General features: G+C 43.1%; 1 protein-coding gene across 1 annotated transcript; it reads left to right on the top strand.

Annotated features, from left to right (window-relative positions):
• Positions 1 to 10,252: 10,252 nt before the first annotated feature.
• On the top strand, positions 10,253 to 13,263 carry si:ch73-62b13.1 (Carbohydrate sulfotransferase 1-like). The gene is made up of 2 exons (XM_068739703.1): positions 10,253 to 10,415; positions 12,137 to 13,263. Exons 1-2 carry the CDS (start codon positions 10,280 to 10,282, stop codon positions 13,261 to 13,263), a joined length of 1,263 nt encoding a protein of 420 aa, XP_068595804.1. The 5' UTR covers positions 10,253 to 10,279.
• The last annotated feature ends 4,713 nt before the right edge of the window (positions 13,264 to 17,976 follow it).

Below are 17,976 nucleotides of genomic sequence, written 5' to 3'. Positions count from 1 at the left end.
CAAAATAAACAGCGGCGTCACAGAGAACGATCAGATGTTCACGTCATACGGTAATGAATCAGATCGCTTCTATTTGGTCATTCCTGCGGTCTCTGACAAGCACAGTGGGGACTATTCATGCATCTCCTCTCTTTCTGAAGTCGAGTACATTTTGGTTCTTTGCCCCAAAAAGGACTCCATTGAACAAATTGTTTTTGAAGGAGGGGACATATCAATAGATTGTGACGTTGGCAAAGATGACCTCTATAGGGTGCAGTGGTATCGCCTGAAAACATCAGGCGAACACGACCTCATGCATGATTCAGAGGATGAGACTGTTCCAATCCCACCGGACCTGAGGGGCAGACTGACTCCGTCTGAAAATGGCACATCGCTGGTCATCTCCAGTCTGGAAGCGGGAGATGTAGGAGTATACTGGTGCGTTGCATTAGAGGATTCTGAGATGCTGGAAGAGGATTATGATGAAGCAGATGATTATGATGGAGACTATTCTGATGAAGAGGAATGGATCGACTCATACAGGTGTATCTTTAAACAGGAAACCATTTTAAGTTCCATCAGAAATACAAGAACAGACGTAGATTTTGATTCTGTAATCGATAAACCGGAGTCTGGAAGCATTGAAACTGAAGTCCCAGATGAGCAGTCCTCAGTCCCTAATGTGACCTCATACGCTGTGGGGGGAGGACTGGCGTGTCTGCTGGTGGTTGGAGCGATTGTTATTGCTGTACTTATAAAAAGAAAAAGGGTGCAGACCACACCCAAACAGAGCGTAACAACGCCTCGCTCTGGAATCAACACCAACAAAGACATTCAACTGAAAGTGGATCCTGGATGCACCGAAAAGTTAACTAATAGTGATGAAAACCCTTAATCCTCCTGTTATCCCCGGGGTCAATTTGACCCCATTTAATGTTTATCACTTGTTTGTTTTTTTACTTCATATTTCATGACTTTTCCTAATTTGATGGGTACAATTGAATAAGCATAAGCTTATGATGAAGTAATTTTTTTGCAATGTGCTTGTAGAGCCCTATATTTCCCGTGTTGTGGAGGGAGGGGTATTCCAACAAGGACATTGTTAATTCATGCAGCCCTCTGTGCACCTCATTGTACTCTATATACTGCAATCTGCATGCACTCTCTCTCCCTCCCTCTGGTTTAATAAAGAGTACCGTAATAGAAATAAGAATAAAATAAAAATGCTAAATTTAAAGTTCATATCAACCATTCATGTCAAAAGACTACCGCAAGTGTGATATTTTACTTTCACACGAGGGTCTCTGTTGTTTACTGGTGCAGATTGTTCTTATTTGAGTTAAAATCAGCCTTAATGATGTAGTTATATGTAGACTTTAAAGCCCAGCATATCATATTTGATGCACTTGGCCTTTCAGGATTTTTTGACTTCTACATCGTAAGACTTTAGTATTAAATTAACTTATCTTGAAAATCAAAAGATATTAAATTTGGCCTGATGGTGGCGATAGAGGGCTGGTCAAGGTTTCGTTATCAAGGGGTTATTTATGTATTGAATAAATTTAGTCCCTGACCCAGAAACCTGGCCAACAATTTTCTTTAAATCATCTTCTGGAGGTAAATATCCCTGGGATGAGAATGACCAAGGATAAAATGTTTTTGTAATATTTGAGGGTAATATGACGGTTAAACACGCTAGACCTATGATAACTAAACATTCTTGCCAAACTCTCTAAATGACCGTTTTCTTTATGCATCATGTTTGTGCTTATTGGCTCCTTATCTTCTTAGGTGCGAATACACAATTCTTGACTGGAGAAAAACCCATTTTGATTGTGACAGTGTATTTTATTTCACAAAGTCTGCTCGATCTTTTATTCGGTTTGTGCTTTGAAAAAGTCGAACAGTCAGGTAAGGCTGTAATGTCACTTTAAGGGATAACTGAAAGCCAGTCAAGCATCTCACCTGTCAGTAGATTTATCGGTGTGAAAAAGTCAAAGCATAACGGACAAAATTTAACTGTAACCGTCATGTCAACAAGGAAGTAATGTCACCATGGCAAAAATGAACAACAAACCACAGATGTTGCACAATGCTTTTTATGGAACTTTTTCTGGTGTTGTGCTTTATTTTGAAATGCTTTTTTACAGTCTTGTGCAATTATAATAAAACAATTTGTCATAAAAAATAGGATCAATGACTCTTATTGCATTACATATATAAACAATAAAACCACAGAATCCGAAATCAACACTTCTCTGGTGTCTGCAACAAGTTGAGATGTGAAAACAAGCAGAACAAAAAAATGCATGTTTAAGTATTTACTTCGTCGTGGGATAGTTTTCTAATTTTTATAAGATCTATGTTATGCCATTTCATCAAAAACCACACAGGAGTAGGGATTTGAATCAATATCAATTGTGGCTCCTGACTGTGGAGCCAATTTAGACCAGAGGAGTGCAGAGTCAACACTCTGCATTTAATATTGCACTTTATGAAATACAAGCGAAATATAACACAAAATACAGCACATAGTGATTGTTACTGATTGGGCTGACTGTGTTCATATGACAATATACAGTGGAATGAGTGCCTTATAGTTCTACAGATTTTATGGTGCTGTAATGTGTCAGAGCAACACGCTCAAGAAAATAAGGCGTGCGTCCTGTTTGTACGCTGCTCACATGAATTTTGTTTGATACTGTCAAACTCGCATGTTGAAAATAGTTTATCATCGTGTGATGTAAGCCAAGCCGCCATTGCTGCTGAGGAACAGACCCGACCATGTTTACGGCCGACTTAAGGCTTAGCTCAGTTCATGCAACAAAAAATGCATCACTTTTATGAAAAAAAGAAGCTGTTTTTAAATGGGTACCAGATCAGAAATGTATTAATAAAGTAAAACAAACAAAAAGATGTATTCAGAACAATGTCCGTTGACAATCAGATTCTTTCGGTTTGTTGCACCGAGAGATTTCAAACAGACCGACTCAATTGTGAAGGCATATCTCAGGCCAACTGTGTGTGTGTGGGAGGGCATGCGTATACTCCGAGTGCACGTCTGCCTCTGCATACGTGTTTGAGTTGAAGTAAACTCTGAGCTATGGTAGTGTTAACACACTACCATAATATAATTCATAATTATTTATTGTTCTCACACACACACACACACATTTTTCTCCTCAATGAACCCCCCGGTAAAAACAAAACAGCCAGCAAATACGGTAACAATCATAATCTGGCTGCTGCCAGCGTGACCTCACTGAGCTCCCTGCTGGCTTCCAGCCTGAACCTGCTGTGGCCTGATTCGATGTGATGGAGGTTGCGAGGGTGAAAAATGTGGTGGAACAGGTTCTTGCATTTTTACTTTTGCACGAATGGTTTCAATAATAGACCAAAACAATTACTGCTAATGGACATGATTCATGTGAAAAATGCAGAGGAAAAAGCTGGTGCAGAGAAAGGCTTAAAACAAACAGGACGGAGACGAAGCACTCCGATCTAATAGCTTGCTATTAGATCCAATTGCTTCCCGCTCAAAGTCTCAAAGGCGTGCAGTGGATTTGATTTGAAGTATATAACTGTGAAACTTGTGGGCGAGAGGCTGAGATGTTGTGATACTCGCTTTCTGTCAGATTGTAACACGTAAACTCCCCTGTGTGATCAAGCTGTTTGAGACCAGAAGGTGGATCACAAGCAGTTCCGGGGGGGGGGGGGTTATCCCCCACAAGCAAAAAGCAACAGGCAAAGCCAACTAAATAATTTATGTGGGTTACGAAGCACCATCGTGGAACATTTTGACAGAAATGACCATTAGAGAAAATAATTAGTCATGTAATTGGAACAAAATAGTGAAATCTATGTTTAAAATATTTATATTTAGTAACGGGGTAAAGTCTACTGCTCGCAAACAGCAGCTGGTTTTTAACACAGTAGAGCTGAGCAGCACGACTGCAGAAATGTAACAAAGGGAACTCTTGGTAGGCAGGAGAGTGAAAATGAAACAATCTATATTCAAAGAATCTCTCATTCAATAACAATCACACAAAGTGCACCGCATCAAAAACTCAAGCCAGCACGGAGACACCTTTGATGCACAGATGGCGCGTTCAAACATTCTCATTTCTCTCCTGCTCGCTGCAGTAATCTCTTCGGGCTCTCGCACCCCCATGTCCCACATTCGTCTTTCCTCTCATCTCCTGTGTCACTCAACAGATTTGTCTCATTCTGCCAGCGGCGACTCACCTCAGCTTGCAACCCTAAATTTAATAAATGGAGCCTCGGCAAGCCGGTTTGGATAAATGTTAGCGGAGAGCTTTGGTTTGAACGGGGGGGGGGGGGGGGGGGGGGGGGGCAGTAGGATCCCAAGTTTGAGTTTTTAGTGCCAAACAGCAAGAGATGGGCTTTTCTATGGACGAGTCGAATTTGCCTCAGATGGTCCTCGTCACACCAAAATCGAGAGGCAAGACAGGTCAGGAGTTCTATGTCCTTCAGCAGAACCATCAGACTCATGTCCAAAGCGACGACGGGTGGCCAAGTGGCGTTCGTCTACAGAACAGGATGAGCTGATTACGGTAAACGAACAAACTGATGCACTGAACACAATATCAGTTTTCACATTTAACGCGCAACAAGGAGGAGAATAAGCGTCCCAAAACGGTAACACAAGAGTCCACATTTTGTTTTTACAGTCCAAACCACAATAACGTTGCAGAAGTTGAGAAATTGTGTGTTTGCTGAATCCGATTTTGCTTTCTCCACTGGCGTACAAGACGGTGAAATGAAATTTCTTCTTTATTGCACTTCTGGCGAGGGAGAGCTGAATAACAGAGCTGGGGGGGGGGGGGTCATTCCCTCACATACCGTAAAGGCATAAAGACCAGCTTTCCCTGCCTCGGATGCATTTTATGAAAGCTACTTTCTCTTGCGACAGGCTGACTGAATGTCTGGTAATCTGACCGACAGGTTAAGTCTTTAATAGAAAGTGGAAGGTGTAAAGATGCCCAGATATAAAAATGGTTTTGAGCAAAGGAGACAGGGTTATCCTGAACAGTGGAAAGATTGACATAAAATGAAAGACTGCCGGCATGTTAGGATCAGACACAGAGTGAGTCATGGGTCTCATGGTGCCAAGAAAGTTCAGATTGCAGAGATATTCACAAAGATAGTTCTGAAAAATAACAATTCTCTGAACATCTAATTTTGTACTCTTTGCATGCGTGTGGTGAAAGCGTCAGAGCGGGTTTATCTGAACAAGGGGGCCCACGGAGGATTCAGCTCTCACACATCCTGCTTTTTTATTGCCTGACAGACCGCGTGGGGGCATTTGGCTGCTCAGAGCTGATTTAGTGCAGGTAGGAGTGCAGGATCCACACCGAAAACAAGAGATTCTTGCATGACTCAATAGGAATTCTTGGCAACTTGCCATCCTTTGTGTGCATGTAGAAACAGAACTTTGGCTGACAATTTGTTTCAGCGCCTCATAAGAAAATCATTTCAGCCTGTCCAATTCTGATGCGTGAGAATTTCTCTCTTTAGTTTTATTTCACTGTAAATGCTGGCTGGATAGGGGCAGAGATCTCAAATCTAGATTTCTGACACTTTCCCATTTCCTCTGACAACAGACAGTTCAAGCATGAAGTGAGAAGCAGCAATAGACAGTATTTTCGATTCATCAGTCTCTCACAGTAAAGATACACGTTAGCCAGCATGCGCCACAGCAGAGATATGAAAGACCACAAACAGAATCGACCCCCATTCCCAAGACAAATGGAGCCGTCGCTGGTTAAATCTGACCCTGCAATAACCCCCCGGGGGTGATTATAGGCACCCATCTCATCACACCAGGAAGTCAGGAGCTCTGTGTGTGTGTGGGGGGGATAACACACAATAAGCTCAAAAGATCAAGATCAAATAAAGCGTAACCTGATCGACCAATAAACAGTAAAGAAAGGCACATAAATAAATAAACCGACGAAAGACAATGTTTGCTGTATAAATGTATATTTGCACCATTGTCAAGTATATTCATCCCCAGAATCTGTTTCCATGTTAAACATGATGCAATTAAATGCTCATATCTACCTTGATCATAATACATAATTCCCACATGAATATTTTATTGCTCGGGGGCCTATTAGATGCTTAAATAGTAGCATTTGTCTTTGACAGGCACTCAGAAGAGTGCCTGCAACCAAATTTAGTTAATCATAAAAGCATTATATTGCATTGCTCAATTAAATGAAATTGCCCCTTGATTAAAATCCACATAAAAAGGGGACCCCAAAAATGCACGTATCAGGTAGTACCTGCTCTTCCTCCTGACCGCCTCAGGTTATACTCAATTATAGTTTAAATAATAAACAATAGAGAAGCCAGTCAATGTGCAGTTCACTATAGAGTATTAGCTCCATTAATGTTTACAGGATGAAAACCGCCTGGTCCAAGGGAAGCAGAATTATTATCCAACAGCTGCAGGAGCTTCTGCTCTGCACTGGGAAATGTCTGGAGAAAAGAAGGACATTAAAAAGCCCTTAACCCTCAGTTAAATGTAAATGCCTCTCCTTCCACATAAAGCCACTCATCACAACATGCCCAAACAGCCTGACCTAAATGTTGATCCAGGAGTAGCCAATCCAATTCATATTCCGGTCACTACAATCGATCTGAACAGAGGTCCAGCTGCTGCCTGAGATTCAGCCTTAAAGGTTGCTCGGATGGAAGCGAGCGTGTGAAGGGCCATGACTGTATGAGGGAACCTTTGATATAACGAGCTTAGAAGTTGAACCGCGTTAGCTAGAGGAGTGTACTATCTGGCATTTGAGGGACCCTGTTTTGGTGCAGAGTCATGTCAAGCACCCGTCACTTCATATTTACTGGATTCCCACCTTGCCTTCTGTCACGGACCAAGGCAGGTAAGAACCAAAACGCACGACAGTAGCAGGGAGATCCAGAAACAGAGCTTTAGCGTTCGTTACCAGGTAGTCGGTCCAAATCCAGATAGGGGCAGGCAGTGAGGCAGTTCCAGATATCAGGCAGGTCACAAACCAGGTAATCCGAATCGACAGGCCGACAGATCCCAAGGGGCAGGCAAAGAGACGGGATCCAGGAATCAGGCAGGGTCGAAACACGGGAGAGCAATCTGGAACGCTGAAGGTAGGAAACATCACCGACAACCTGGCTGAGGTGTGTCTCCAGACTAAGGGTACAGGCTGACGGGAGACGAGCTGCAGGTGACGGGAATGAACTGATTAATGGGGAGAGGACACAGGTGTGACATCATCGACCCACACAAGTAGCAGGAAAATGTCCCATTTTCAACAAAGAAAATAGAAATGGTAGCGTTCATGATTATGTAATCATGTTAGCTCTAATCTCATGGGTTTTCTGTGTGTGTGCGTGTGTGTGGATGAGTGCGCGCGCGTGCACGCGCGTTGTGCTCCAAGCGGGCATCCCTGCAGAGAGCATGGCAGTGATGGGGTAAAAGCAGTGACCTGATGGGATGTTGATGACGTCATGCTCGAGTGGGTTGATGACGGGGAATTTCAAACAACTTGAAGTGTGACGAGCAGCTCGCATTTTAGTTTGACAAAGTGACGTCTCATCACGTCGGCTCTTTACGCATAATAGCGTAAAGCGCGTCGCCGCAGCATCGCATCCAGTCTCGCGCTTGCGCTCGGCGTGCCGGTGTCTCGGGGACGCGCTCTGTCCATGGCGCATCTCCAGCTCTGAACACCTGCGGCAGCTCCATCCACGCACGCAGAAACGCATTGACAGATGCAGCGCGGATGATCTGATCGATACACTGATGGTAAGACAGGATTTCGTGTTTCTGTTTGTCTCCATTTGGGTTTTTGATTTTATTTTATACATTATTTTATTTTATAAATGTATTTTTTAGCAAAGATGTAGCAAATAAAACGGTCTAATTTGAGCATGAGGATTAAATCAATATGTCAGTGACTTGAAAGTGCGTGGTTGTCGTGCACCTTACTTTGTGGGGTGCGTCTTTCACTCAATAATAGTCCACACTGCCGTATGGAGGGGATTTTATTTTATTTTTTATCATCTTTAGAAATGATTAAAGGACGGCAACCGTTTTTTAAAGATAGCTTGACGGTAAGATTTGCACATTTAGTTGTAATTGCTGTTCATCATTATGAATGTACTTTCAGTATTTTCACATTTAAGCTCATTCTTTTTACAGCAATTGTGATTTTCAATAACGCATCATGAAGCCTGAAACTCTCTTATGCTTTCGTCCGTTTTAGAATCTCTCTATCAACGCCATTATCACAACTTTACAGCACTTTGCACTTTGACACATTTAACACTTCAATAACCCGCTGCCTGCCTCTCTCTCTCTGTTGCTGGATCAATACATGGATGAACTGCACCTCATGATGGAAAGATATTCACCGTCCAGGACCATCTGTAGCGCTGACCTTGTCTTCGTTCTAATATCTTATCTCCTATGACGGGAGCCCCTCTGTAGCCCAGATGCAGCTCCTCTTCCCACTGCAGCGCTCTGCTCTCTGCCTGTAGCACGCTTTGTGTGTGTATGTGTAGGTGTGTGTGTGTTTGTGTGTGTGAGAGTGTTGGTTTCAGAAAGAGCAGAGAAACGGAGATAAATAGCTAGAAAATAGAAAGATAAAGACTGCTTGAAACTCCTTGTGGTGTTGCTCTGTTGCTCAGCTGTTTGTTTTCTGAATTGATCACGGGGCTCAGTCTTACTCTGAGGATCTGTGAAGACACTGCAGTGTCTTAATGGAAAAATCTTTGGCACTGTCACGTCCCTCAATCACTTGCATCCCAAATCCCTCAGTCCCAACCTCATCACTAGCTTCTAACCTCATTTGTTGCCTTTATTTTCCACAGAGGCGATTGCCTTTGTTGCACCATGCACATATGCATTATCTCCAGCTGTCTTATCGCAGCAGCACCTTATGTGCACCTTATAGTCTAATATTTGGGTGATCCTGTCCCTGAAGTTATTTTGCTCTGTAAATAATTATTGTATAAGGGATAAATAAATTGGGGGTTTATTATTCTAGGAGTTATAAGTCAGGGAGAAAAGAGGACTTGCAAATCAAATTGACTTAATATACTTTGAGGCATCTGTCTTCATTCCACGGAGGGTGGCAGGAGAGAGGCCCCCGAGCCCTGGTCATGAACGGAATGGAAAACAAAACCTGCCACAATTCAATGATGATAGAATGATGTCCCTTGGTCATGGCACAAGTAGAGTATGATTCTAATTATTTATATTCTTATATTCTATTCATTTGTCTCTCCTGACCTTCAACAAATATGTTAGCAGGACAAGAAGCTTTAACTTTGTTCAGAGAGAAATACAACAGTGTTCCCATTTGTGTGTTTCTCCCCTCAATGGGTTCATTCTGTCATTTGGCTACACTCTAAGGAATGGCTTATGATATCTTCTCGGTGGATGCGATATTCCCCTCACCCACAGAGTTAATGTCTTCAGTGTTGTACTGTTTGTGATTAATGGAACATCAAAAGCCGATCTCGGCTCAGTGTGATGCATTCCTAAGGACACGAGTGTGCCGGGGACACATAAACATCACTAATGAAGAGGCAGAGTGACAGAAAGAGGGCGAGCAAGCAAATGCATGAGAAACATTTAGTTTTGTGATACATGTTCACCTGTTCTGACGATGATCGGAGGCGTGGCTCGGGCTCAGGGATCTCGTGTGATTGCCGAGCAGCTCAAATGCAACTTCCATTCCCCTTTACTCTTTAAACCCGATGGCCAAGGAAAGCTCTCCACTCAACTCCATGAAGAAAGCCAGCTGTATATATCTGAGTATGCTGCACTCTGCTGGGCTTAAAGGAAGGGAGGAGAAGAAAACTCAAAGTAGTAATGCAACTGTTTGTGTGTTGTGAGCAGGAGCATTATTGCTACCGTTTTTCAGAGGTCTAATATTGAGTACCTGTTTTTCAGGCAGAAAGTCTTTTGAATGGAATACTGCAGATGATTTATTTAGCTTAGCACAAACACTGGAATCAAGCGGAAACATTGAGCATTCCTGTTTCCTGGGGGGAAATGGCCAAGACATTTTAAAGCAATTTATATTTACCTTTTTCTCTATTGCTTAAGAGCCCTTGAGCAAAAATCTTATCTGTTCCAGCAAGAACTTCTCATTGGACAGGCTGCGGGCTTGAAACGAATCTGAGCTCTACGATGCTCTAAAAGCATCCAAATGAAATCACATTTTGTGTGTCTGTGCTTTCATGGCGGTGTCAGCATGAAGGATGTAGAGCCAGAGGGAGGGGCAGGATGGAGTGCTCCTGGAAGACGGTGCTGCTGCTGGTGTGTGCGTCTCTGGGGGTTCAGTACACAGCTATCCGCACCCTGAGGGACTCCCTGTCTGGACCCTGTCAGGGAGCTTCCCACTGCCAAACCAGGCACAGAGGTATTCCACACACTGCACTGCCTCATTACAAGATCATTATATATATATATATATAGTCAAAATGATTTATGGCTTGGACCATGTGTTGAACTTCCATGGACCCCTTGACGCAAGCAGATCCGGTTGGGGGGGGGGGGGGGGGTAATATAACGTCATCGTTCCTTGTCCCCGCCTCTTCCCCGTGCCACCATTTTTCACCCGTGAACATGAAAATACATTTCTCATTATCAACCAATAAATGTAATATTGGACAGCACGGTGGCGCAGTGGTGAGCGCTGTTGCCTCACAGCAAGAAGGACACAGGTTCGAATCCGACTTGCAGCCGTTCTGTGTGGAGTTCGCATGTTCTCCCTGTGCGTGCATCGGTTCTCTCCGGGTTCTCTCTGGGTGTTCTCTGGGTTCTCTGGCTTCCTCCTTCCACCAAAAGCATGCAAATGAGGTGAATTGGTTACCCTAAATATGTGTCTGACATATTCAATGTGTCTGAATATGTGTGTGAATGATTGCCTGTCTGTGTGTTGCCCTGTGATGAACTGGCGGCTTGTCCAGGGTGTGCCCAGCCTCTCCCCCGTTGACTCCTGGGACAGACTCCAGCAGGACCCGGTAATGGACATCCATCCATTCTTTTGTAGATGAGACGAGCGTCTCAGACGAGTGTCTCGTCTACAGAATCGAATAGAAAGCCTTTATTGTCCTTGCATAGTGCACAATAAGATTAGGGACACAATGAGATTAGGAAATCACAGTCACATTTCCACGTGTTTGGGAGGTGGGAAGAATCTAGAGAACCCGGAGAACCCCCCCCGCGGACACAGGGAGAACTTAGAACTCAAACCATGTACCTTCTTGCTGTGAGACAACAATACTGTGAGACATCAATACTATTACCACTACTATATTTGGACTCACAATTATGAGCATTTTTCAATATCTAAATCCCAAACTCATCTTGAAATAAAAGGGTTCAATAAATAATTACAAACCTTAAACTCAACTAATTTTTCTGAAGCAGTTTCCAAGAAGTGGAGAAGATAGATAAATCAAGTGCACATGAATCTCTTTGCAATTATCTCCCAATTTATCTCCATAAATTCCATCTGTGCCGATCTCCTATTGTCATAAGTAATTAAAGCAATCAGCACCTCATCAGCGGTAATTATTGTATGCATCAGTTATTTGTAGTATATTTAGAGTTACCAGAACCCTCTTGTTAACCTTGGAAAGACATATTTTACATGCCTCATGTTTTCCCTGTAAATAATTTAAGATTCAGTCATTTACATTATCTTGGCACGAAGTTATGATGAAAAAACCTTTAAAATGAAATTTTTCTCTCTAAGATGAAATGGACCTTTTGAAATAAGTGAAATCCTCCTCTTTAAACAGAACTTGAAAATAATTAACATATGCTGCGAAAAATCATGAGGTGATTATTCTACCATTTGTCCTATAAATTAAATTAATTGACACCTAATTTGAACCGCAAATAGATTTACAGTCAATCCTAATCACGGCATGGATTATTATCTTATTTAACTGGGCAGGAATTAATGTACAGGTATGTACAAGCTGCAGGTTAAAATGGGCAGGCTCAGTCTTTCTGCTATTGTAGAATGAGTATTCTACGTGGTTAGAATGAGCATGTGACAATCATTTCTATCAGTAGCTTTTTATATGATTTACACACGAAAGGTTTCTGACTGTTGCTTCCCTCTTCAAGACACTCGGTGGAGAGCCTTGTGTGACGACAGTTTGATGCCCACGGAGTCACCTCGGAAGCACATCCTGCTCTTTGCCACCACGCGCAGTGGCTCTTCCTTCACCGGGCAGCTCCTCAACCAACACCCTGGAATCTTCTATGTGTTTGAGCCTCTCTACCACGTCCAGCAAGCCTTCACCAACTCCAGCAGCAGGGTGCGTCGTACCCTGGACCGCCGAGCTCTACTGGGAGCATATCGGGACCTCCTCCTCAACTTGTACACCTGTGACATTCACTTCATGGAAAATTACATCCGGCCAGAACCACAGGGTCACGTCACAAGTTCCTTCTTTCGCAGGAGTTCCAGCCACGCCCTTTGCTCCTCTCCCGTGTGTTCAGAAGGAGGAGATTCACCAGGGCCTGATCCACCTGATGAAGCCTGGTGTCCCAGGAAGTGTGGGGCCCTGAACCTCACCTTAGCCTCCATGTCTTGTCAGTCAAGGGGATTTGTTGCTATAAAGACTGTGCGGGTCCCAGAGGTGGGGGACCTGCGCACCCTGACAGAAGACCCACGTCTGGACCTGAAGATCATCCACCTGGTCAGAGACCCGAGAGCTATCCTTGCCTCACGCATGATGGCATTTTCAGATCAGTTCCGTGCTTGGAAGATATGGAACGCAACAGGACGGCAGCCCCGATACGTTGACCTGTCGCAGATCACTAGCACCTGTAAGGACATGGTGGCCTCGGCAGAAACAGGCCTTCAAAGACCGGCATGGCTGCGGGGGCGCTACCTGCTAGTGCGGTATGAGGACCTGGCATTCAATCCAGTGGGCAAGGCCAGTGAGATCTACAGGTTTGTTGGCCTGGAGATGGAGGACAGGGTAAGGACGTGGATTACGAGGAACACCAACAGTAATGTGTCTTCTCTGTCTGAGTGGAACTACAAGTACTCCACCACCAGAGACTCCAGAGTGGCGGCCGAGAGCTGGAGGCTTCGTCTCGGCTTCGACGTCACGAGGACTGTCCAGAATCTCTGCAACGACACTCTGGCTCTGCTCGGATACAAGAAGGTTCACTCCGAAGCTGAACTCAGAAACGTGACACACAGTTTAGTAGGACAGAGGACCTTTCAACCAATCACGTAGAAGATGCGACGAAAGGTTTTACTTTATTTATTTCTACTGACTTTCCCCTTTGTAAAGATGGTGGTGTAATGAATGTACTTTTTTAATAATGCTTATGGTAATTTAAGATGATTTGTCATTTGTATTTATATGCCTTTGTTAAAGATGTTAAAAGAACCAAAGTTGCTTATGTGATGCTGAAAAAGGTGATTCAAGTCCATTTTTAGAACAAAAAACACTGAAAATGTGTTATTTGTTTATTTTAATACTTCAGTTCTCTTGTAATTTCAGTGATGACGTTTGAATAAAAGCTTTTAATTGCAAATTAGGCTTTGTCAAAGAAAATGCTCATGTTGAAGGCCAGGATATTACAGGCCTTACCTTCCAAGTGTCTCAGTCCAGATTGGGTTATTTTTACTGTCATATAGACATGCTATAAATAATCAACATGTTTAGGGAACATCTCCAATGCATTTTGGAAAATAATTAAAATGTCCTTGGTGAGCAACGTTTTCCTCTTCATGAATATGTGTGGATTACTGTAAAATATTAAACTGTCGCAATGCGAGTGCCCCAATGTTATGAACTGGATCTGTTTGGACATTTTAGTTAATGTGATAATGTTTAATATTTTTTAGACTTTCTAAAATAAATGATCATGTATGTGTAAGTAATACGTATCAATGATCTGGCAGGCGTATTCGGTACTTCTACCAAGGAGGTCATGGTTTATTTTCCCATTGGCTAATTGCAGAATTAAGTTTCACCAACCGTTCTCTTTTGGGCTGGGAATTCTATTTCATTTTCTTCAAAAATACAAAACAAGGGATTTTTCTACATCGTCCATAATTGTGCAAAAACAATTGAACTGATGTCTGCATTACTTGAAAAAAAATCCTTAGCAGTATTTACTGGATTAGAATATATGGTTATCAGGGTGATCTTTATTTAGCTACTGCTAAAAACACCCAACCATTTGCTGGGATAAATGGGTAATCTCCATGATGAATTTGTTTTTTTTTGGGGGGGGGGTCTAAAATGGATAAACCCAAGAGGCCTTGCACACAAGAGACGAACGAGGCAGAGGCTGTAGTTTTAGGTTTATTTTAGACAGCTGCAGCTGGGAGAGGCCGAGAGGCGCGAGTAGTTAGCTCACGCACGGCTCTGGAAACTCTCTCCCTCTCCCAGGCTGCACACAGTTTATAAATGGTGAACATGTCTGCACCGCACCCTGGGGGCGGTGTCATACTTCATGAATATCTTGAGTAAGATTAAGAAGGATAAATGGCATCAAAGGAACCCTGACCTAACTTCTGCTACTGATTGGTGAGTTAATGATAAGCACCAGTGAAGAATGTTTTGATAACTACAGGTTGCTGAGGAGTCAGGCATACACAATCAAAAATAATCTATGGTCATGATAGAGTCCTTTGTCTCTTTGAGGAATGCAGATTCAAAGGCTTCATCTCTGCTCAGGCTGCAGATAAGAATGTGTACGTGCGCAAATCACCCAGACATGAAGACTCCAACCTTGGGCAGATAGCTCTTCGAAACAACACGAAGCGTTCCCTTCTTCAGTCTAGTCAGCATATAACAGATCTCCGATTGTCACTAACTCAGCAGTTAGTCACACGGCAGAAGAAAAACCACTAGGGGGTTGAGCATTATTAGGATTATAAACAGGATGTTCTGAGAAATACACAAATATATCGAACAGTCTGTTAAGCAACTTCACAGGGGGGATCCAGGTATGGTGTTCGCAGCATTGTTTGGTCTTGGAGGAGGCGTGTTTTCAGCTGACTGACATTCTGCTTTGATGTGTTTTTGCATTTTTTTCAATGAACATTTTTTGCTTTCAGTGCTGTAAATTAAAATCCTGTTTGGTGTTCTGCTCAACCACATTTTCAGCCTACAGATCTGTTGCTGTATTATTTTATTTTGCGTTCACTTTGAGCTTATAAAGAAGAATACCAGGATGGGTCACTCAGTGGTACCAGCTGCTGCAGTGGAGCATTGCCAGGATTTGGACGGCTGCAGGCTCTCTGCCAGCTCAACTATCAGAAATTGGCATTTGTGTTGAGAGAGTGTGGCATCTTCAGAGACCAGCCAATGCATTTACATGTAGTGCGCTCCCTAGAGATAAATGCTGGAAGGAACGTCTGAAGAGGAAAACATTATGCGAATCACAGTTGAACCACTGATTGACTGTGACTTTCTTGCCTTTCTGATGCGAGCGCTGCATCTTCCTAGACTGCTGTTGTAGCCGGCCGGGAGCTTTGAGTTTTACTGCTTATGCCGTAAAGGAAACTGCTCCAGTCTGCAGGAAAGCATGTGGTGTAAGTGAACTGGCCACGTTCTAATAATGTATTTTTAGACTCCTCCCCATCCTTTCTGTATGGCTGCCCGAGAGCTGAGGGATATCTCAGCGCAGTCCGTATAATTGATCCACAGATCCAGCTGACTGGAAACAGGATTTAAGAGAAAGCGAAAAGACCAGCTGTCCCTCTTTGAACTTTAACTCCAAAGCTACACAGACTGGCCGTAAAGAAAAGCTTTTACGACACCCAGGGAGAAACTCTTTCCATCTCCACACTGACACACAAATCTGCAAGTGGCCTTCGTCAGCCATCAGATAATTTACACATTTCTTTGTACTCAATACCAGCAACCCCTTTATGGCTTCTAAAATGTGCTGACAAATTGAGGATATATCAATACTAGCAACAAATGTGAAGTCCACGCTGATAACATCGACTGCAACTCCTGTTTCATTTTTTTTTTTTAAGGTCAGCAGCGCTTGGGGGCTGAGGAGCGTTTTCTCCCTTGTTGCCGTCAGTAGCTTTGACAGAAACACTTTCCAGTTTTCACTCTCCCTACTGGGAGACAAAGATGTCATCTATGGAGGCTGAAGCAGCCTTTAGGACAGAATGAACCTCTCTGTACCACAGCATGTTTATTACTGGAGCCCCACAGGCCCCAAGCAGATATCAGCCTGTCACTCCCATCATTCAAATGCTGATATATGTTGTAGTAAATTAGTTGTATTTGTGTGATATCTCTCCCTGGTACACGTTTCCAGTTAACATGCACCTTTCTTTTGTTCATTTTGTTTTCCACTGATCCTAACGAGGGGCTTTCATTTCAAACATCAAAAGGCCAGCTTGCAGAGCTGAATCTTTAAATTTAAAAAAAGAAACTCCTCAAGGTAAAACACAGGCAAGCCCCGTGCCATCAAATAAGCACTGTCAGCAAGCTCAAATGAGCTGCAGCGTAAAAAGACACGAGTGAATCTCGTCAACAAGTATTTCATGTTATCTGGAAATGGGCTTCAGTAACATCACCAGAGCAGTTCCAGCCATCTGGAGGTATGATGAGTGCTGGAGAACTCTCTTAACTGTCATCAGGATCTAAACAACAACTTCATCTTCAGTCGGGTTCATCTTTTATTGCTGTTAGGTGGGAAGTTCACTCCACAAGCGCATGCAGCGATTGCAGCTGTGATACTGCAGAGGGTAATTAAGAATTTTACTAGCTGAGGAAATATGCATTCGACGTTTTTAATTTCAAGAAGAGATGATATTTAATTAAATGTTGGGGCACTCGTGAGTTTTTTATGATGCACCATGAAGCAGTAAAACGAGCTTTGCAGGGGAATGAATTAATTTACAATAGAATTATAAAAAGTTGCCATATCAGCAAGCATGGCTGATACATGGGTTAATGCATTGTGAGTAGCGGTAGGTCTCACACGTGTGCGTGTGTGTGTGTGCGTGTAGTTGAGCTTTGTAATCAACGACATTATTTCCCTCCATTGTTCCTTGAGACGGTCGCTTCGTGCTACTCGCTGCTTTGACGCCTGTGAGTTCACACTCAAAATGAACGCCAGTCGCACACTATATAGTAGAAGTTTGAGTTTTTCAAGCGAGCAACTCTCAGATACTTTAGATGTACATGTTGGTCTGCCTCCTTCCTCTCCTTCCCTCAAACATCTCCATTCTCACCCATCCTCCACTGATTTTCACCTTTTCACCTTTCTCTTTCTTTCCTTTGCTGCTCCACTTTCAGAAAACAGTAGGTGTGAAAATGCCGCCTTCTTTTTTTAAATCTTTTCATGCAAGAAGCATGAAAGCGCAGGGTGATGTGTGGGATGCAGAATCACGGAGTAGGAGTACGGTGTTATCACAAGCATACAGGCTCAGATGGGATCACACTTCATTTTGAGCCTTGGTCTTTGTGTCTGATTTGGCTTCAGTTTTTTTTAGCCTGCTCATTTCAGCTTGCAGCAACTCAAGGTTTTGGGGGGTTGCAAACATTCATTCATTCATTATCTGAACCTGAGAGTTGCTGAGCGTTCAGCTTCAACCTTGAACTAGTTGGAAACTTTCCCCGGCTGTCCTCCCATCTATTTTCTCTTTCAGTAGAAACACTCCATTCAGTTCAAGCGGCTCTCTAAATCCTCTCCTGAGACCTTAAACATGGTCGCCTGCTGGTGTTTCAAATGGGCTGACATGGAGAGTGATTGGAGAGATGTGTCTGCTGCCTAGCTGGGGGCTCACATCTTCTGAGGAGGGGGGCCCTTATCTTCTGTAAGTTTTATCCACTGGGGAGCCTTGCTTCCTCCTCCTGCTTCACATCTTACAACTGGCTATGAAACACAAGTATTTTCAGGGAAAATGACCTATTTTGTTCTAACAGTTTTATGAGTGCAGCAAAAGAGTGAATAGAAACCTTCGG

Source organism: Brachionichthys hirsutus, chromosome 5 (assembly GCF_040956055.1).
Source record: "Brachionichthys hirsutus isolate HB-005 chromosome 5, CSIRO-AGI_Bhir_v1, whole genome shotgun sequence".
NCBI classification, from domain to species: domain Eukaryota; kingdom Metazoa; phylum Chordata; class Actinopteri; order Lophiiformes; family Brachionichthyidae; genus Brachionichthys; species Brachionichthys hirsutus.
Note: the sequence above shows the minus strand (reverse complement) of the source record. Positions and strands in the feature narration are given on the sequence as shown.